This window comes from Oncorhynchus kisutch, linkage group LG15, assembly GCF_002021735.2.
Source record: "Oncorhynchus kisutch isolate 150728-3 linkage group LG15, Okis_V2, whole genome shotgun sequence".
In the NCBI taxonomy this organism is placed as follows: Eukaryota; Metazoa; Chordata; class Actinopteri; order Salmoniformes; family Salmonidae; genus Oncorhynchus; species Oncorhynchus kisutch.
Window position 1 is genome coordinate 27,502,506 of NC_034188.2, and position 21,923 is coordinate 27,524,428.

Consider the following 21,923-nt stretch of genomic DNA (forward strand, 5'->3'; position numbering starts at 1 on the left):
TTGCAACCTTAACTAGTCCAACGCAATAACGACCTGCCTCTCTCTCATTGCACTCCACAAGGAGTTACGTGAATGCAGTAAGCCAAGGTAAGTTGCTAGCTAGCATTAAACTTATTAAAAACAATCAATCATAATCACTAGTTAACTACACATGGTTGATGATATTACTAGATATTATCTAGCGTGTCCTGCGTTGCATATAATCTGACTGAGCATACAAGTATTTGACTGAGCGGTGGTAGGCAGAAGCAGGCGCGTAAACATTAATTCAGTAGCTCTTCATTGTGCGTCAAGCATTGCGCTGTTTATGACTTCAAGCCTATCAACTCCCGAGATGAGGCTCGTTTAACCGAAGTTAAATGGCTAGCTAATTAGCGCGCGCTAATTGTCGTTGTGTTGCTGGTTCGAGCCCAGGGAGGAGCGAGTAGAGGGACGGAAGCTATACTGTTACACTGGCAATACTAAAGTGCCTATAAGAACATCCAATAGTCAAAGGTTAATGAAATACAAATGGTATAGAGGGAAATAGTCCTATAACTCCTATAATAACTAGAACCTAAAACTTCTTACCTGGGAATATTGAAGTCTCGTGCTAAAAGGAACCACCAGCTTTCATATGTTCTCATGTTCTGAGCAAAGAACTGAAACTTTAGCTTTCTTACATGGCACATATTTTACATGGAACATATTGCACTTTTACTTTCTTCTCCAACACTTTGTTTGTGCATTATTTAAACCAAATTGAACGTTTCATTATTTATTTGAGGCTAAATTGATTTTATTGATGTATTATATTAAGTTAAAAAAAGTGTTCATTCAGTATTGTCGTAATTGTCATTATTACAACAACAACAAAAAATAGGCTTTTATGGGCCTACAATAATCGGTATATTGAAAAATCATAATCGGTCGACCTCTAGTTTAAAACGTTTACATGCTTTGCAAGAAGAATCATTTATTTTGACCATGTTATTTTGGGGAAACCTATTTCATTCTGAGTTCAGACATGTGAAAACTATTTCTAAACTGACTTCAGTTTTTACCAATGCTGACACATGCACAAATAACCCACTGGACTGCCAATTTAAGCTGTTTACATGTCCTGATCATTTGAAAGATTGCCCAGAAAACCAGGTGTTTTAATCGGCATGTGCTTGGTCTCTGGTTAAAATCCCTGAGCCAACTTGGTGAAACATCTGTCGGTGTCATGTAAATGTGACTATTTCCAAACTCGGCCTACTGCAATAGTTTAATATCAGTGTAATATCCAATTATTAGTGTGCTTGTAAACATCCTCAGCGACTGTATCAGAACATAACTAGAGGGCAATGTGTACTATAGTAGGACAAGCCGTCTCATTACCAGCTCTGTCTGCTTCCCCAATGGCACCCCATTCTCTTACTACTGCACTATTGACCAGGGCCCGGGCATATGACCAGGGCATATGGAGTCACTGTATTTTTGACACTTCTAGGCCAGTGGTTCCCAACCTTTTTGGGTTACTGTACCATCACGGTACATTGTGCTCTGCACAGAGTAACCCTGAACTACCTCCTGGTGTGATTCTTTTTAACCAGTAAGCCTATGGTCTCATGGTTCTACTACCCCCTGTGGGTCGTCCTAGTACCCCTGGTTGGGAAACGCTGATCTAGGCCTACATCAGATCAGAGCATCTTTCATGCCCGTGTGATGGCGCCTCTTTAAGCTTGGCGACAACTAGGCTAGGACACTGGCTGTAGGGGACATATTTCAACGTAATCCCTGCTTACTCTTTACCCTTTTGAGCCAGTGCTGCTCCTCCCTGTGTGATAGCATCTATGTTATCTACAACAATGTGCAGTCAGTTTGTGTACGTGTCTGTATGTGTTCACAGTTCACACGAGTGTGTTTGAAATGTGTTTTACGGTGATGCCAACATACGGTGTTCTCTTGTGATAACATGTAGAGATTTGATAACAGGGCTGTGGCATCTTAAAACATGGCAAAGTAATGGTGTGTGTGTTTTGAGGGAGGCTGGGTGACTCCCACTTCATTCCTTTGAAATGTGTAAGCCACAAGGTCCCGATAAGAACAGGGTTTGTACGGTCATGAAAATCCTGGAAAGGTCATGGAATTTTAAAATGGTGTTTTTCAGGCCTGGACAAGTTTTGGACAAGTCATTGAAATGAATTTAATTATTTCGGTTGTCATTTATTTAGGCACAGTTTTTAAACATTTCATCAATCAAATACAAATATCGGCCAGGATCAGAATGACACTCTGAGACGCACATTGCAGCAGCTGGTAGGCCTTGCCTATGAAATTTAATAGAGAACCGACTAACTAGGTAGTCAGTTCAAAACGTACAGTATCTTGTCACCTAGCTAGTTAACTCTCTAGTCAACTTTAAACTATTATTTTTGATGAAATTAATGATTAGTTTTGCCATTGAATTAGTTGGTAGTTCTGGTACTGGTTCTGACTGACATTTACACTTAAATCAATCTGTGGCCACTGTAGATTTAGATGAAATTAGATTCATTTTGCCATATAATTAGTTGGTAGTTGGTTCCATGGCAATGAATCTAATCATATGAATCAATATAATAATTAGTGAATTGTGAACATCAATTTCAGGAAAATAATATTAGATGTAGCCTTTCTTTTGTATTAAGTGGCTTCAACTTGTTTTGGGCATCCAATGCATTGACATTGCAACTCCATAGATGCTAGTCAGCCTGCAAATTAAACACTTCCAAGATAAGCATGACTAAACTAGAAAAGGTACGTTTCCTAAAGAAATGATGTGGCCTTGCTTCAGATAAATAAAACAATTTGTAACCTACCATGGCCATTTCATCTTTGAAACATTGAATGAGCAAATTATTTAAAAAGGCTAATTATTTGGTTGCAATGTTTTTCATGAAGGGTGGCCATCTTCCAGGAGAGCTAATGTGTGTGCAGGCTTTTACTCCTCTCCCCCTCAAACAAACCACATTTTAGAAATGAGCTGCTCAACCGGACCTTGATGAACTGGCTCTGATGTGTTTGAGCAGGGCTGGTTCAAAATCCTGCACAGCCGATAGCTCTCCAGACTGAGGGTTGACCATTTTGTTTTATACAGATATTCTAATTGGTCGATCACATTCCTCATACTTTTTATATGTACATGGAGACGCCGCCCATTGTGAGTCATGGAAATGTTAAAACACCTTCAATGTAAATCCCTGTTTAGGGGACCTGCTTGGTTCTGGTACTGGTTCTGACTGACATTTTCACTTAAATCAATCTGTGGACACCATAGATTAAAATGGCTTGCAATCACACTGGTTCCCATGGACATAGAAGTATATTTTTTGAGCCTGTGTGATGTAGAATGTGAAATGTGAAACCACTTGAAGCTGGGATGTCGCTCTTAACTTTCTAAATGTTTTGTTCCACTGTCCATCTCCTGGCTGAACCCTACATCACAGCCGTTGACAAAGCACATACCAGCGATCCTTACATCTTAGGACAGGTTGGTTTAATCAATATAACACATTCAGAAATGGATTTATAATCTAACATAATTCATAGATTTTTTTTAAACCAAAACACTTTCTGTGATTAATATGAGATGAAAGGAGAGTTCCTAACACTCTACCCAAACCGGACGTGTTGCTTGTGTGAGCATTGCGAAATAAATACATGTTATTCAATCATTGCACCCACACTGCTTGCCAACTAGTGTCTGCGTTTTTATGTGTGGATTAATTGTCGGAGTAGAGGACCTTGTGCATTTCAGGTAAAATAACAACTCAACGTTTATATCCCAGGACAAATTAGCAACAACAAGCCAGCTAAATAAGACAAATTGGCGTAAATGTTTAATGCTTTTCGACCTGTCCCCAAATGAATATAATTGGTTGAGTTTGTTTTGATATTTCAACCTGCGTGTCGTGATCGTGTTTGGTGTGGGGACAAAATCAATTTGTGCGTGACGCCGGGCGTCCGGTTTGGTTCTGGTGTCATTTGTTCAGGAGCCAAGCCAGAACTCTGTGTGACTTTCACAATGGTAGGGGCAGGTGCTTAGACTTTTAGAAAATGTGCATATTTTCTAAAACACTAAACATACACATGTATTTTACAGTTATAAGGAAGGTGAAATGTTGTAGTTAGTGGCTTTATAATTTAGATTATTCTATACTTAGAAAGCATGTTATCCGTACAGTTTTGTTGAATAGGAACTATGTCATAAAACAATTAATTTTCATATCATATTTGTACTATGTACTTGAGCTTGTATCCTCAAGTGACTACACCTCAGCAATTTATAACTGTTTTTAGCAGAAAGGTGAGATTTGGATCTTTCTTGGAGTATGCAGCATTATTAATTGTTTACTGTCCTCCCATGATAAATAATTACTTTAGAGGATTACCTAGATTACATGTAGTTACATTTATTAGTTAAATCATAAAATTCCATCTGTCAAGATGTGTATGAACCCTGTAAGAAATAGCAGACATGGAGACTGAACACTCCTTAAGGGCACAAGCTAATGTCAGCCCAATACCGTAGAAGGTTACAGACACAACACAGGGTGATTCCTATTCAGTCTAGCTGCAGACACAGCCATTTAGGTCTATGATGAGGGTTTTTGTCTTTGGTCTCAGCCATCCCAGCCAATCTCAATGTGAGAGAGAAAGTCATCAACAAAAGACTCCCCTGTCACTCTGGCCCAGGTCCAATCAGCTGGGTGGCTCAGGAGAGAGGGAGAGACTGGGAGGAGAGAATGGGAAGGAGGGGTGGAGGGATAGTGTGCTGTAAGTACACACTCCATGTTGGGATTTAGGCTAACTGTTTTTATCTGACTGACTAATGAGCAGCTCTCTCAAACTGAATTTGTGTGGAACCCATCAAATATTCACAACAGCTCACACCAGTCCCATGTGTGTCCGTCCGACCTTGTCTGCATACCATTTGAGAGAGGAGGGAAGTGAGAGAGAGAATGGGTAGGCTAATGTAAAAATTTTCTGTTGAAGAGAGAGCGGATCACTGAAACCTGTGAAAGAAACTAAAGTGAGAGCAAGAGTGCTTGGATGAGTGAAAGATGAGTGTGTGTTTTCCTCTGTAAGTGTCTTCTCCAGATGGATGACTATAAAACCGTGGAGGAGGGTTGTGATGGTCAGTGTGTGTTCTGTGACCACTGACCCCCAGTCTCTGGCTGGGTGCTAATTGGCTCCAGATGCTGGAGTATATGTGGAATGTATGTTACTGTACTTTGACTTATCATTTGCTGTGAACCAGAACTAAAATAATTGGTCTCTGGGATAATATAGATATATTTGATAGAATGTTTGGAAGCACAGTTACAATCTCTATAGCTCATTTGTGGCTTATTCCAATGGAGTATTAGGCCTACCATATAGATGCTGATATCTTGAGAAATGCATCTTAGGAAGCATTTTCCCTTTTTTTTGGGGGGGGGGGGGGGGTAGATTATGAATACCATCAATGTATTTACATGCATCATTTCCAATCTCATATATATATATATATGTGTTTTTTTTTAACATTTATTTTATTTATTTATACACTGCTCAAAAAAAATAAAGGGAACACTTAAAAAACACAATGTAACTCCAAGTCAATCACACTTCTGTGGAATCAAACTGTCCACTTAGGAAGCAACACTGATTGACAATACATTTCACATGCTGTTGTGCAAATGGAATAGACAACAGGTGGAAATTATAGGCAATTAGCAAGAAATCCCCAATAAAGGAGTGGTTCTGCAGGTGGGGACCACAGACCACTTCTCAGTTCCTATGCTTCCTGGCAGATGTTTTGGTCACTTTTGATTGCTGGCGGTGCTTTCACTCTAGTGGTAGCATGAGACGGAGTCTACAACCCACACAAGTGGCTCAGGTAGTGCAGCTCATCCAGGATGGCACATCAATGCGAGCTGTGGCAAGAAGGTTTGCTTTGTCTGTCAGCGTAGTGTCCAGAGCATGGAGGCGCTACCAGGAGACAGGCCAGTACATCAGGAGACGTTGAGGAGGGCAACAACCCAGCAGCAGGACCGCTACTTCGCCTTTGTGCAAGGAGGAGCACTGCCAGAGCCCTGCAAAATGACCTCCAGCAGGCCACAAATGTGCATGTGTCTGCTCAAACGTTCAGAAACAGACTCCATGAGGGTGGTATGAGGGCCCGACATCCACAGGTGGGGGTTGTGCTTACAGCCCAACACTGTGCAGGACGTTTGGCATTTGCCAGAGAACACCAAGATTGTCAAATTCGCCACTGGCGCCCTGTGCTCTTCACAGATGAAAGCAGGTTCACACTGAGCACGTGACAGAGTCTGGAGACGCCGTGGAGAACGTCCTGCTGCCTGCAACATCCTCCAGCATGACCGGTTTGGCGGTGGGTCAGTCATGGCATTTCTTTGGGGGGCCGCACAGCCCTCCATGTGCTCGCCAGAGGTAGCCTGACTGCCATTAGGTACCGAGATGATATCCTCAGACCCCTTGTGAGACCATATGCTGGTGTGGTTGGCCGTGGGCTCCTCCTAATGCAAGACAATGCTAGACCTCATGTGGTTGGAGTGTGTCAGCAGTTCCTGCAAGAGGAAGGCATTGATGCTATGGACTGGCCCGCCTGTTCCCCAGACTTGAATACATCTGGGGCATCATGTCTCGCTCCATCCACCAACGCCACGTTGCACCACAGACTGTCCAGCAGTTGGCGGATGCTTTAATCCAGGTCTGGGAGGAGATCCCTCAGGAGACCATCCGCCACCTCATCAGGAGAATGCCCAGGCATTGTAGGGTGGGTCATACAGTGTGGGACACAATCATGAAGTGGAACGACATTTATTGGATATTTCAAACTTTTTTAACAAATCAAAAACTGAAAAAATGGGCGTGCAAAATTATTCAGCCCCCTTAAGTTAATAATTTGTAGCGCCACCTTTTGCTGCGATTACAGCTGTAAGTCGCTTGGGGTATGTCTCTATCAGTTTTGCACATCGAGAGACTGACACTTTTTCCCATTCCTCCTTGCAAAACAGCTCGAGCTCCGTGAGGTTGGATGGAGAGCATTTGTGAACAGCAGTTTTCAGTTCTTTCCACAGATTCTCGATTGGATTCAGGTCTGGACTTTGACTTGGCCATTCTAACACCTGGATATGTTTATTTTTGAACCATTCCATTGTAGATTTTGCTTTATGTTTTGGATCATTGTCTTGTTGGAAGACAAATCTCCGTCCCAGTCTCAGGTCTTTTGCAGACTCCATCAGGTTTTCTTCCAGAATGGTCCTGTATTTGGCTCCATCCATCTTCCCATTAATTTTAACCATCTTCCCTGTCCCTGCTGAAGAAAAGCAGGCCCAAACCATGATGCTGCCACCACCATGTTTGACAGTGGGGATGATGTGGTCAGGGTGATGAGCTGTGTTGCTTTTACGCCAAACATAACGTTTTGCATTGTTGGCAAAAAGTTCAATTTTGGTTTCATCTGACCAGAGCACCTTCTTCCACATGTTTGGTGTGTCTCCCAGGTGGCTTGTGGCAAACTTTAAACAACACTTTTTATGGATATCTTTAAGAAATGGCTTTCTTCTTGCCACTCTTCCATAAAGGCCAGATTTGTGCAATATACGACTGATTGTTGTCCTATGGACAGAGTCTCCCACCTCAGCTGTAGATCTCTGCAGTTCATCCAGTGATCATGGGTCTCTTGGCTGCATCTCTGATCAGTCTTCTCCTTGTATGAGCTGAAAGTTTAGAGGGACGGCCAGGTCTTGGTAGATTTGCAGTGGTCTGATACTCCTTCCATTTCAATATTATCGCTTGCACAGTGCTCGTTGGGATGTTTTAAAGCTTGGGAAATCTTTTTGTATCCAAATCCGGCTTTAAACTTCTTCACAACAGTATCTCGGACCTGCCTGGTGTGTTCCTTGTTCTTCATGATGCTCTCTGCGCTTTTAACGGACCTCTGAGACTATCACAGTGCAGGTGCATTTATACGGAGACTTGATTACACACAGGTGGATTGTATTTATCATCATTAGTCATTTAGGTCAACATTGGATCATTCAGAGATCCTCACTGAACTTCTGGAGAGAGTTTGCTGCACTGAAAGTAAAGGGGCTGAATAATTTTGCACGCCCAATCTTTCAGTTTTTGATTTGTTAAGAAAGTTTGAAATATCCAATAAATGTCGTTCCACATCATGATTGTGTCCCACTTGTTGTTGATTCTTCACAAAAAAATACAGTTTTATATCTTTATGTTTGAAGCCTGAAATGTGGCAAAAGGTCGCAAAGTTCAAGGGGGCCGAATACTTTCGCAAGGCACTGTATATGAAATACAAATGGTATAGAGAAAAATAGTCCTATGATTCCTATAATAACTACAACCTAAAACTTCTTACCTGGGAATATTGAAGACTCATGTTAAAAGGAACCACCAGCTTTCATATGTTCTGAGCAAGGAACTTAAACGTTAGCTTTTTTTACATGGCAAATATTGCACTTTTTACTTTCTTCTCCAACACTTTGTTTTTGCATTATCTAAACCAAATTCAACATGTTTCATTATTTTATTTGAGGTTAAATTGATTTTTTAAAATGTATTATATTAAGTTAAAATAAGTGTTAATTCAATATTGTTGTAATTGTCTTTACAAATGACAAATAAATATTTTAAAAAACGGCCGATTTAATCGGGATCTGCTTTTTTGGTCCTCCAACAATCTGTATCGGCGTTGAAAAATCATAATCGGTCGACCTCTCTTCTAAATACCAGCAAGTAACCCCACACCATCACACCACCTCCTCCATGCTTCACGGTGGGAACCACACATGCAGAGATCATCCTTCCACCTACTCTTCATCTCACAAAGACAGCGGTTGGAGCCAAAAATCTCTAATTTGGACTCATCAGACCAAAGGACAGATTACCACCGGTCTAATGTCCATTGCTTGTGTTTCTTGGCCCAATCAAGTCTCTTCTTCTTATTGGTGGTCCTTTAATAGTGGTTTCTATGCAGCAATTCAACCATGAAGGCCTGATTCACACAGTCTCTTCTGAACAGTTAATGTTGAGATGTGTCCGTTACTTGAGCTCTGTGAAACATTTATTTGGGCTGCAATTTCTGAGGCTGGTAACTCTCGAATGAATGTATCCTCTGCAGCAGAGTTAGCTCTGGGTCTTCCTTTCCTGTGGCGGTCCTCATGAGAGCCAGTTTCATCATGGCACTTGATGGTTTTTGCGACTGCACTTGAAGAAACCTTCAAAGTTCCTGAAATGTTCCGTACTGACTGACCTTCATGTCTTAAAGCAATGACGGACTGTCGTTGCTCTTTGCTGTTAGAGCTGTTCTCGCCATAATATGGACTTGGTATTTTACCAAATAGGGCTATCTTCTGTATCCCACCCCTACCTTGTGGGGGGGGGGGGTCTTCTTCAGTAGCAGGGAGACTAGTCAGGATCGAGGTAAAGATGAATGGCGCAAAGTAGAGAGAGACCCTTGATGAAAACCTGCTACAGAGTGCTCAAGACCTCAGACTGGGGTGAAGGTTCACCTTCCAACAGGACAATCCTAAGCACACAGCCAAGACGATGCAGGAGTGGCTTCGGGACTCTTCGGGAGTCTCTGTATACAGTATTTTGCAATATATTTTTTTTGTCCCATCCTTCACCTACCCTCAACCCCTCTCATTTATTTCTGAAGACCATCCCGTTTTGATTTCTAAATGACATATTTTTCAACTGTGCTGGAAGTGAGCAACTTTCCCAAAAGCTTTCTTTTTTTGTGTGTCTGTGTAATCTTCAGCACCCCCTGGTGTTGGACAGTGGTAACACGTGAGATGCTGCCATCACCAGGACATTAATTGGTGTAGCCTGACACCTTGTGGCAGAAATGTGCAAGGGCAAATGTATTGTGTTTCTGCCATAAAATCTGGAATCTTACAATATCAATCCCTGTCTGTTAGAAAGTTTCAGATGATCCATAACTTGATACCAGAGGAATTAGGGAGCTAATCTACATATACATGTTGTATATTGATCCAGTGTGATGTGTAACAGTCAGTTCTTACTGAAGTGATCTTGTAGAGTGATCGTGATCTATCTGTAGCCTACATTCCCCTCTGTGCTCCTGTGATCAATGCTTAATAATGACCTCGTAGAGATTATCCAGCCTAATCCTAATTTATCCTTTCATCTCTCCCTCCCGTTTTCTTCCCTTCTATCTCCCCATCTACCTCATTGTCCCTCTCTTTTCTCCTGTTTGATCTCCCTATTTCTTTCTCCTCCTCATATCTGTCTTTCCCTCATCCTCCCATCCCCACTCCCCTCTGTACAGAATATCAAACGGCTGTTTCCTGATGAGGTAGGTTGTGTGGATCCAACATTATCTCAGTGATCTGACTCTTGGTTGCATCTCGTCTCACCCTACCCTGTAGCCAACTTCCAATACTAACACCCCATAATATCCCCACTACAGTCCCTGGTTCGAATCCAGGCTGGTTTTTGGGAGTCCCATAGGGCAACGCACTATTGCGTTGGGGGGGGGAGTTACTAAGATATTATTTTAGTAATTGGATATAATTGGCTCTGTTGCAAATGGCTTGCCAGCTATCTGTGTTTGTGAACATAGCACGTCCCTAACCTTAATGGGTCATCATCCATGCTTCACACAGCTCCTGTGTCATTGTGCAGCTACTTACCAGTGCTCTGGTGTCCCTGCGCTGTCATCTTCACACTAACAGCAGCTACACAGGCAATAATTAGTGTTTTACTCTGTGCAATAATTAGTGTTTTACTCTGTGCAATAATTAGTGTTGTACTATGTACAATAATATACAATAATTAGTGTTATACTCTGTACAATAATTAGTGTTGTACTCTGTACAATAATTAGTGTTGTACTCTGTACAATAATTAGTGTTGTACTCTGTACAATAATTAGTGTTGTACTCTGTACAATAATTAGTGTTGTACTCTGTACAATAATGTACAATAATTAGTGTTGTACTCTGTACAATAATGTACAATAATTAGTGTTGTACTCTGTGCAATAATTTGTGTTGTACTCTGTACAATAATTAGTGTTGTACTCTGTACACTAGAATGAGATGAAGGAGGATCAGATGGGATGTTCATGATTTCACTCTGATCCTGTTTCATCTTGTTCACACATGAATGGAGCTCTCTGTCAGCTCCAGCCAAGGTGTTTCAGAGTGATGTTTAGTCGTCCATGATGTCTGAACATCCACTGGAGTCTGATGCCCAATCCCAAATCAACTCTGACCTTGCCCTGACCTCTCCAATCCAAGGGGTCGGGTTGATCTGGAATAACCCTAATATGATCCTGCGTGACCTCTGACCCCTGGCATTTGACCCCCTGCAGTTGGAGCGTTTCACCAGCATGAGGATGAAGAAAGACAAGGAGAAGCCTCATGCGCCTGCACAGCGCCACTCCAGCGCTGCCCACTATGAGGTGCCTGCCCAGGAGGCCATGCTGCACGACCACCCTGACGAATACGTTCTGGAACTCTTCGAACAGATGCTGGTGAGAGAGAGGGTTAAACACAGAGATACTGGTGAGCGAGAGGGTTAAACACAGAGATACTGGTGAGCGAGAGGGTTAAACACAGATACTGGTGAGAGAGAGAGGGTTAAACACAGAGATACTGGTGAGAGAGAGGGCTAAACACAGAGATACTGGTGAGAGAGAGAGAGGGTTAAAACACAGAGATACTGGTGAGAGAGAGAGGGTTAAACACAGAGATACTGGTGAGAGAGAGAGGGTTAAACACAGAGATACTGGTGAGAGAGAGGGCTAAACACAGAGATACTGGTGAGAGAGAGAGGGCTAAACACAGAGATACTGGTGAGAGAGAGGGTTAAACACAGAGATACTGGTGAGAGAGAGGGTTAAACACAGAGATACTGGTGAGAGAGAAAGGGTTAAACACAGAGATACTGGTGAGAGAGAGGGTTAAACACAGAGATACTGGTGAGAGAGAGGGTTAAACACAGAGATACTGGTGAGAGAGAGAGGGTTAAACACAGAGATACTGGTGATAGAGAGGGTTAAACACAGAGATACTGGTGATAGAGAGGGTGAGATACTGGTGAGAGAGGGGGTGAGATACTGGTGAGAGAGGGGGTGAGATACTGGTGAGAGAGAGGGTGAGATACTGGTGAGAGAGAGAGGGTGAAACACAGAGATACTGGTGAGAGAGAGGGTTAAACACAGAGATACTGGTGAGAGAGAGGGTTAAACACAGAGATACTGGTGAGAGAGAGGGTTAAACACAGATATACTATACCCCCCCCCAGGTGGATATGAACTTGAATGACGAGAAGCAGCGGCCTCTGCGGGCGAAAGACATCTCCATCAAACGAGAGATGGTTTCCCAGTACCTCCACACATCGAAAGCTGTGAGTAACAAAAGCTGTGTTACTGGGATAACACTCGTATAGCAGTAGACTTAGGACAGCGGTAACTTGTCCTCTCTGTGTGCTCAATGTACCAATACCACGGGGGTGATAGGGTCAGAGCCAGAAGGAGTGTTCCAGGTCAGCCATGATGTACATCCAGGAGCTGAGGATGGAGCCCAGAGACACACAGCTCCTGGGCTGTCTGGAGTCTCTCCGTGTCTCCCTCAACAACAACCCTGTCAGCTGGGTGCAGAACTTTGGAGACGAGGGCCTGGCTCTGCTGCTCAACATCATGAGGAAGATCCAGGAGGAGAAGGATGAGTACCCGTAAGATATCCACACCCTCGTACCCCGTGGCCTCCTGCAGTCGATGTGCTGTAACGCACCTTCACCTCTCCTGTCTTCCTGTCATATAGGAATATGGGTGTGAAGTGTCAACACGAGATTGTGCGCTGTCTCAAAGCCTTCATGAACAACAAGTATGGTCTGAAGACCATGTTGACGTCTGCCGAGGGCATCCCTCTGCTGGTACGAGCCATCAACCCCCGGGTCCCTCACATGATGGTGGATGTGGTCAAACTGCTCTCGGCCATCTGCATCCTGGAACACCCTGACAACCTGTACGTACGTGTGTGTGTGTGTGTGTGTGTGTGTGTGTGTGTGTGTGTACAAAACAATAAGAACACCTGATCTTTCCATGACAGACTGACCAGGTGAATCCAGGTGAAAGAAGCTGTGATCCCTTATTGATGTCACTTAGATGGAGGGAGAGGAGACAGGTGAAAGAAGCTATGATCCCTTATTGATGTCACTTAGATGAGGGGAGGAGACAGGTGAAAGAAGCTATGATCCCTTATTGATGTCACTTAGATGAGGGGAGGAGACAGGTGAAAGAAGCTATGATCCCTTATTGATGTCACTTAGATGGAGGGAGAGGAGACAGGTGAAAGAAGCTATGATCCCTTATTGATGTCACTTAGATGGAGGGAGAGGAGACAGGTGAAAGAAGCTATGATCCCTTATTGATGTCACTTAGATGGAGGGAGAGGAGACAGGTGAAAGAAGCTATGATCCCTTATTGATGTCACTTAGATGGAGGGAGAGGAGACAGGTGAAAGAAGCTATGATCCCTTATTGATGTCACTTAGATGGAGGAGACAGGTGAAAGAAGCTATGATCCCTTATTGATGTCACTTAGATGGAGGGAGAGGAGACAGGTGAAAGAAGCTATGATCCCTTATTGATGTCACTTAGATGGAGGGAGAGGAGACAGGTGAAAGAAGCTATGATCCCTTATTGATGTCACTTAGATGAGAGGAGGAGACAGGTGAAAGAAGCTATGATCCCTTATTGATGTCACTTAGATGGAGGGAGAGGAGACAGGTGAAAGAAGCTATGATCCCTTATTGATGTCACTTAGATGGCGGGAGAGGAGACAGGTGAAAGAAGCTATGATCCCTTATTGATGTCACTTAGATGAGGGGAGGAGACAGGTGAAAGAAGCTATGATCCCTTATTGATGTCACTTAGATGAGGGGAGGAGACAGGTGAAAGAAGCTATGATCCCTTATTGATGTCACTTAGATGAGGGGAGGAGACAGGTGAAAGAAGCTATGATCCCTTATTGATGTCACTTAGATGATGGGAGGAGACAGGTGAAAGAAGCTATGATCCCTTATTGATGTCACTTAGATGAGGGGAGGAGACAGGTTAAATATGTATTTTTAAGCCTTGAGAAAATTGAGACCTGGATTGTGTTTGTGTGCCATTCAGAGGGTGAATGTGCAAGATAAAATATAGAAGTTCTTTTGAACAGGGTATGGTAGTAGGTGCCAGTTTGTGTCAAGAACTGCAATGATGCAGGGTTTTTCACACTCAACAGTTTCCTGTGTGTATCAAGAATTGTCCTCCAGCCAACTTGACACAACTGTGGGAAGCATTGGAGTCAACAAGGGCCAGCATCCCTGTGGAACACTTTTGACACCTTGTAGAGTTCATGTCCTGATGAGTTGAGGCTGTTCTGAAGGCAAAAGGGGGTGCAACTCCATATTGGGAAGGTTGTTTTGTATAATCTGTGTGTGTGTGAGTTTCCAAGTGTATTAATGTGTGTGACTCCCTGTAGTCATGAGCGTGTTCTGGAGGCCATCACTGAGGAGGCAGAGAAGCAGGACATTGAGAGGTTTCAGCCACTCCTCTCTGGTATGAACAAGCCCAACATCGGCCTCAAGAATGGCTGTATGCAACTCATCAACGCTCTCATCAGCCGAGGAGAAGAGCTGGACTACAGGATCCACATCCGCTCAGAACTGCTGAGACTGGGCCTACGAGACCTGCTGACGGTGAGACAAGCACACACACACACACACACACTAACTCACTCTCAAACTTACTCTGAACCATTGGAAACTGATGTTTACCTTGATGTTCAGAAGTGTGGTGATTTTTATTGACCCTCCTTTCTGTCTCTCCTGTAGGAGATTCGGACCATAGAGAATGAGGAGCTGAGGGTGCAGCTCAGTGTTTTTGACGACCAGGCTGAGGATGATTCTGAAGAACTCCAGGCCCGCCTCAATGACGTGCGCGTTGAGATGGAATATCCTTCCTCTTCAGGGAGGCTCAAATCGTCCCTCTATATAGGGCAGCTTGTTGCGCTGTTTCAGTGACAGGAGTTTATTGTATGGCTGTATCAAATAGCACCTTGTTCCCTGTAACGTCCTGCTGTTTATCAGGGCCTTTAGTACCCTAATAAGGAATGGGGTGCCGCCTTAGGTTAGCCCCCTATTACACAGGAAGTCACTGTCCTCTAATGTTCATTCCTTCGTTTCACCACCAGGTGGCTCCAAGGTGCCATCTTTTCTCACACAAAGCACAAACATTTCCACAGTGCTTTTCTTTTACCTTGATTGATTTGGTTCTGGCACATTTGATCACGGTTCATTCCTTATTAGTTTATAACGATCATTTGATCAAAAACGTATTGTATCAAACTGTTAAACAGCTTTGAGCTCTTAGGATTTTACATTTGTATATTATTTCATGTACATTGATAACTGCACATACATCATCATCTGTGTCCCCTCCTCTGCGTCCCCTCTTCTCATTGAATGATCAAAGTTGTTGTACTAGGGTAAATTGAGACTGAAGTATGTCTGTTCCATTGACCCCTCTGACCCCGCATGCGGTTGTTGTCCTTAACGTGTGGTCCTACTGACGTGATGGAGGTGTTCCAGATCGTGATGAACACCGTCAAAGACTCCAAGGCTGAAACACACTTACTGTCTCTGATGCAGCACTTGCTGCTGATACGCAACGACTACATGGTCAGGTAAGGGAAAGGACGTCAACACACACACACACACACACGAACCAGGAGCCGACAATGTGAAAAATCTGTTCTCGTGCCCTTGAGCAAGGCACTTATTGCTCGAGGGACGCCAGCAAAATGGCTGTCCCTGGCAGTTTCCCCTCTCTCCGATTTCCAATTCACACAAGTACACACACCAATAACCTTTACTCTGACCCTGGCCTTCTGTCTCTGCTCTACCACCATGTGACTCAGAATAGATGTAATGACCTGGAGGCAACCTTTTCTCTCGCTCTCACGTTCTGTCTCGCTCTCTCGATCTGTCTCTCGCTCTCTCGATCTGTCTCTCGCTCTCTCGATCTGTCTCTCGCTCTCTCGATCTGTCTCTCGCTCTCTCGATCTGTCTCTCTCTCTCTCGATCTGTCTCTCGCTCTCTCGATCTGTCTCTCGCTCTCTCTCGATCTGTCTCTCGCTCTCTCTCGCTCTCTCTCGCTCTCTCTCGCTCTCTCGGTCTGTCTGTCTCGCTCTCTCGGTCTGTCTGTCTCGCTCTCTCGGTCTGTCTGTCTCGCTCTCTCGGTCGTCTGTCTGTCTCGCTCTCTCGGTCTGTCTGTCTCGCTCTCTCGGTCTGTCTGTCTCGCTCTCTCGGTCTGTCTGTCTCGCTCTCTCGGCCTGTCTGTCTCGCTCTCTCGGCCTGTCTGTCTCGCTCTCTCGGTCTGTCTGTCTCGCTCTCTCGGTCTGTCTGTCTCGCTCTCTCGGTCTGTCTGTCTCGCTCTCTCGGTCTGTCTGTCTGTCTGTCTCGCTCTCTCGGTCTGTCTGTCTGTCTCGCTCTCTCGGTCTGTCTGTCTGTCTCGCTCTCTCGGTCTGTCTGTCTGTCTGTCTCGCTCTCTCGGTCTGTCTGTCTGTCTGTCTCTCTCTCGGTCTGTCTGTCTGTCTGTCTCTCTCTCTCGGTCTGTCTGTCTGTCTGTCTCTCTCTCTCGGTCTGTGTCTGTCTGTCTGTCTGTCTCTCTGTGTCTGTCTGTCTGTCTGTCTCTCTCTCTCGGTCTGTCTGTCTGTCTCGGTCTGTCTGTCTGTCTCTCTCGGTCTGTCTGTCTCTCTCTCTCTCGGTCTGTCTGTCTCTCTCTCTCTCTCTCTCTCGGTCTGTCTGTCTCTCTCTCTCTCTCTCGGTCTGTCTGTCTCTCTCTCTCTCTCGGTCTGTCTTTTTCTCTCTCTCTCTCGGTCTGTCTGTCTCTCTCTCTCGGTCTGTCTGTCTCTCTCTCTCTCTCGGTCTGTCTGTCTGTCTCTCTCTCTCTCTCTCGGTCTGTCTGTCTCTCTCTCTCTCTCGGTCTGTCTGTCTCTCTCTCTCTCTCTCGGTCTGTCTGTCTCTCTCTCTCTCTCTCGGTCTGTCTGTCTGTCTCTCTCTCTCTCGGTCGTCTGTCTCTCTCTCTCTCTCGTCTGTCTGTCTCTCTCTCTCTCGGTCTGTCTGTCTCTCTCTCTCGTCTCGGTCTGTCTGTCTCTCTCTCTCTCTCGGTCTGTCTGTCTCCTCTTCTCTTCTCGGTCTGTCTGTCATCTCCTCTCTCTCTCGGTCTGTCTGTCTCTCTCTCTCTCTCGGTTCGCTGTCTCTCTCTCTCTCGGTCTGGTCTGTCTCTCTCTCTCTCGGGTCTGTCTGTCTCTCTCTCTCTCTCGTGTCTGTCTCCTCTCTCTCTGGTCTTCTTCTCCTCTCTCTCTCGGCTGTCTGTCTCTCTCTCTCTCTCGCGTCTGTCTGTCCTCTCGCTCGGTCTGTCTGTCTGCTCTCGCTCGGTCTGTCTGTCCGTGTCTGTCTCTCCTCGCTCGGTCTGTCTGTCTGTCTGTCTCAGGATCGCTCTGTCTGACTCGCTCGCTCTGTGCTGTCCTCCTCGCTCTGTCTGTTCTCGCTCGCCTCTGGCTGTCTCGCTCGCTCTGTCTGTCTGTCTCGGGCTCTGTCTCTCTCGCTCGCTCTGTCTCGCTCGCTCGCTCTGTCTCTCTCGCTCGCTCTGTCTCGCTCGTCGCTCTGTCGTCGCTCGCTCTGTCTCGCTCGCTCTGTCTCGCTCGCTCTGTCTCGCTCGCTCTGTCTCGCTCGCTCGCTCTGTCTCGCTCGCTCGCTCTGTCTCGCTCGCTCTGTCTCTCTCGCTCGCTCTGTCTCTCTCGCCTCGCTCTGTCTCTCTCGCTCGCTCTGTTCTCTCTCGCTCGCTCTGTCTCGCTCGCTCGCTCTGTCTCGCTCGCTCGCTCTGTCTCGCTCGCTCGCTCTGTCTCGCTCGCTCTGTCTCTCTCGCTCGCTCTGTCTCTCGCTCGCTCTGTCTCTCTCGCTCGCTCTGTCTCTCTCGCTCGCTCTGTCTCTCGCTCGCTCTGTCTCTCGCTCGCTCTGTCTGTCTCGCTCCTCTGTCTGTCTCGCTCGCTCTGTCTGTCTCGCTCGCTGTCTGTTGTCTCGCTCGCTCTGTCTGTCTCGCTCGCTCTGTCTGTCTCGCTCGCTCTGTCTGTCTCGCTCGCTCTGTCTGTCTGTCTCGCTCTGTTCTGTCTGTCTCGCTCTGTCTGTCTGTCTCGCTCTGTCTCTCTGTCTCGCTCTGTCTCCTCGCTCGCTCTGTTCTCTCTCGCTCGCTCTGTCTCTCTCGCTCGCTCTGTCTCGCTCGCTCGCTCTGTCTCGCTCGCTCTGTCTCGCTCGCTCGCTCTGGTTCTCGCTCGCTCTGTCTCGCTCGCCTCTGTCCTCGCCGCTCTGTCTCTCTGCTCGCTCTGTCTCTCTCGCCTCGCTTGTCTCTCTCGCTCGCTCTGTCTCTCTCGCTCGCTTCGTCTCTCCTCGCTCGCTCTGTCTCTCTCGCTCGCTCGTCTCTCTCGCTCGCTCTGTCTCTCTCGCTCGCTCTGTCTCTCTCGCTCGCTCTGTCTCTCTCGCTCGGCTCTGTCGCTCGCTCTGTCTCTCTCGCTCGCTCTGTCTCTCTCGCTCGCTCTGTCTCTCTCTCTCGCTCTGTCTCTCTCGCTCGCTCTGTCTCTCTCGCTCGCTCTGTCTCTCTCGCTCGCTCTGTCTCTCTCGCTCTGTCTCGCTCGCTCTCTCGGTCTGTCTTTTCTCTCTCTCTCTCGGTCTGTCTGTCTCTCTCTCTCGGTCTGTCTGTCTCTCTCTCTCTCTCGGTCTGTCTGTCTCTCTCTCTCTCTCTCGGTCTGTCTGTCTCTCTCTCTCTCTCGGTCTGTCTGTCTCTCTCTCTCTCTCTCGGTCTGTCTGTCTCTCTCTCTCTCTCTCGGTCTGTCTGTCTCTCTCTCTCTCTCTCGGTCTGTCTGTCTCTCTCTCTCTCTCTCGGTCTGTCTGTCTCTCTCTCTCTCTCGGTCTGTCTGTCTCTCTCTCTCTCGGTCTGTCTGTCTCTCTCTCTCTCTCTCGGTCTGTCTGTCTCTCTCTCTCTCTCGGTCTGTCTGTCTCTCTCTCTCTCTCTGTCTGTCTGTCTCTCTCTCTCTCTCGGTCTGTCTGTCTCTCTCTCTCCTCGGTCTGTCTGTCTCTCTCTCTCTCGGTCTGTCTGTCTCTCTCTCTCTCTCGTCTGTCTGTCTCTCTCTCTCTCTCGGTGTGTCTGTCTCTCTCTCTCTCTCGGTCTGTCTGTCTCTCTCTCTCTCTCGGTCTGTCTGTCTCTCTCGCTCGGTCTGTCTGTCTGTCTGTCTCTCTCGCTCGGTCTGTCTGTCTGTCTCGCTCGCTCTGTCTGTCTGTCTCGCTCGCTCTGTCTGTCTGTCTCGCTCGCTCTGTCTGTCTCGCTCGCTCTGTCTGTCTCGCTCGCTCTGTCTGTCTCGCTCGCTCTGTCTGTCTCGCTCGCTCTGTCTGTCTGTCTCGCTCTGTCTCTCTCGCTCGCTCTGTCTCGCTCGCTCGCTCTGTCTCTCTCGCTCGCTCTGTCTCGCTCGCTCGCTCTGTCTCGCTCGCTCTGTCTCGCTCGCTCTGTCTCGCTCGCTCTGTCTCGCTCGCTCGCTCTGTCTCGCTCGCTCTGTCTCTCTCGCTCGCTCTGTCTCTCTCGCTCGCTCTGTCTCTCTCGCTCGCTCTGTCTCTCTCGCTCGCTCTGTCTCTCTCGCTCGCTCTGTCTCGCTCGCTCGCTCTGTCTCGCTCGCTCTGTCTCGCTCGCTCGCTCTGTCTCTCTCGCTCGCTCTGTCTCTCTCGCTCGCTCTGTCTCTCTCGCTCGCTCTGTCTCTCGCTCGCTCTGTCTCTCGCTCGCTCTGTCTGTCTCGCTCGCTCTGTCTGTCTCGCTCGCTCTGTCTGTCTCGCTCGCTCTGTCTGTCTCGCTCGCTCTGTCTGTCTCGCTCGCTCTGTCTGTCCCGCTCTGTCTGTCTGTCTCGCTCTGTCTGTCTGTCTCGCTCTGTCTCTCTGTCTCGCTCTGTCTCTCTCGCTCGCTCTGTCTCTCTCGCTCGCTCTGTCTCTCTCGCTCGCTCTGTCTCGCTCGTCGCTCTGTCCTCGCTCGCTCTGTCTCGCTCGCTCTGTCTCCGCTCGCTCTGTCTCGCTCGCTCGCTCTGTCTCTCTCGCTCGCTCTGTCTCTCTCGCTCGCTCTGTCTCTCTCGCTCGCTCTGTCTCTCTCGCTCGCTCTGTCTCTCTCGCTCGCTCTGTCTCTCTCGCTCGCTCTGTCTCTCTCGCTCGCTCTGTCTCTCTCGCTCGCTCTGTCTCTCTCGCTCGCTCTGTCTCTCTCGCTCGCTCTGTCTCTCTCGCTCGCTCTGTCTCTCTCGCTCGCTCTGTCTCGCTCGCTCGCTCTGTCTCTCTCGCTCGCTCTGTCTCTCTCGCTCGCTCTGTCTCTCTCGCTCGCTCTGTCTCTCTCTCTCGCTCTGTCTCTCTCGCTCGCTCTGTCTCTCTCGCTCGCTCTGTCTCTCTCGCTCGCTCTGTCTCTCTCGCTCTGTCTCGCTCGCTCGCTCGCTCTGTCTCTCTCGCTCACTCTGTCTCTCTCGCTCGCTCTGTCTCGCTCGCTCTGTCTCGCTCGCTCGCTCTGTCTCTGTCTCTCGCTCTGTCTCTCGCTCTGTCTCTCGCTCTGTCTCTCGCTCTCTCTCTCTCTCTCGCTCTGTCTCTCTCTCTCTCGCTCTGTCGCTCGCTCGCTCGCTCTGTCTCTCGCTCGCTCTGTCTCTCGCTCGCTCGCTCTGTCGCTCGCTCTGTCTCTGTCTCTGTCTCTCGCTCGCTCTGTCGCTCGCTCGCTCTGTCTCGCTCGCTCGCTCTGTCTCTCTCGCTCGCTCTGTCTCGCTCGCTCTGTCTCTCTCGCTCGCTCTGTTTCTCTCGCTCGCTCTGTCTCTCTCGCTCGCTCTGTTTCTCTCGCTCGCTCTGTCTCTCTCGCTCGCTCTGTCTCTCTCGCTCGCTCTGTCTCTCTCGCTCGCTCTGTCTCTCTCGCTCGCTCTGTCTCTCTCGCTCGCTCTGTCTCTCTCGCTCGCTCTGTCTCGCTCGCTCGCTCTGTCTCGCTCGCTCGCTCTGTCTCGCTCGCTGTCTTTCTCGCTCGCTCTCTCTGCTCTCTCGCTCGCTCGCTCTCTCTCTGTGTGTTTTTTCAGTACATAAATTCAAAGCTGTGAAATGAATACATGCAAAAGACGCCATTTGAATAGAAATGAGCAGCTTCACCTCTTAGATCCAGAAATATACTCGTGACCCCAGAGACAGATGTTTCATTTTGGAGCGAGGGATCAGAGGGGAGTTGTAGAGGTATCCGTTACTCACACAGTTTTCTTCCTTCTCTTATTGTCAGTGGTCTTTATTTAGAAGTTCAACTGATGCAGTTTCCTAGAATCACTCACACATACATAGATGTGGGTTTAGATGTCAGTGTTTCTGCTCCAGCGTTCCTAGAATGGATTCTGTTGCAGTGCTCTCCCCTTTACTCTCCATCCCCCTCACCCTCCATCCCCCTCACCCTCCACCTCTCTCAGCCTGGCTGTGTCACTGACCTCCCCACGTGGCAGTGTCTATGAATCACCTCTCTCCTGCTAACCTTACTCTAAACACGATGGAGCTGAACCATGATGGGAGAGAGGGATATTGTTTGGAAATTATAGAGCAAGAGATATGGTGGGGTAGGCATAGAAATGGGAGAGTAAGCGATGTGTGTTGAGAGCGAGAACACTGATGCTTGGCTGGGAACACTGGGAATGTCTAGAATGTCAAACAGTGACTGACTCTGACACACACACAGGCGGACGGACAACAGACAGATGGTTAAACAAACAACATGAACTTAAGGGGTCTTCAGTCTGATGCATTTTCATGAAAATATCGCACACGAATAAAGCTTAT

The 21,923-nt window shown here is 47.1% G+C and overlaps 1 protein-coding gene across 1 annotated transcript in view; it reads left to right on the forward strand.

The window, feature by feature from the left end:
• Positions 1-21,923, forward strand: part of diaph1 (diaphanous related formin 1) — a 190,498-nt gene that overhangs the window by 34,312 nt on the left and 134,263 nt on the right. The window contains 8 exon segments of the mRNA XM_031789982.1: positions 10,328-10,354; positions 11,375-11,536; positions 12,310-12,411; positions 12,524-12,738; positions 12,828-13,031; positions 14,534-14,750; positions 14,886-15,004; positions 15,620-15,736. Coding sequence (XP_031645842.1) covers positions 10,328-10,354; positions 11,375-11,536; positions 12,310-12,411; positions 12,524-12,738; positions 12,828-13,031; positions 14,534-14,750; positions 14,886-15,004; positions 15,620-15,736 — 1,163 coding nt within the window.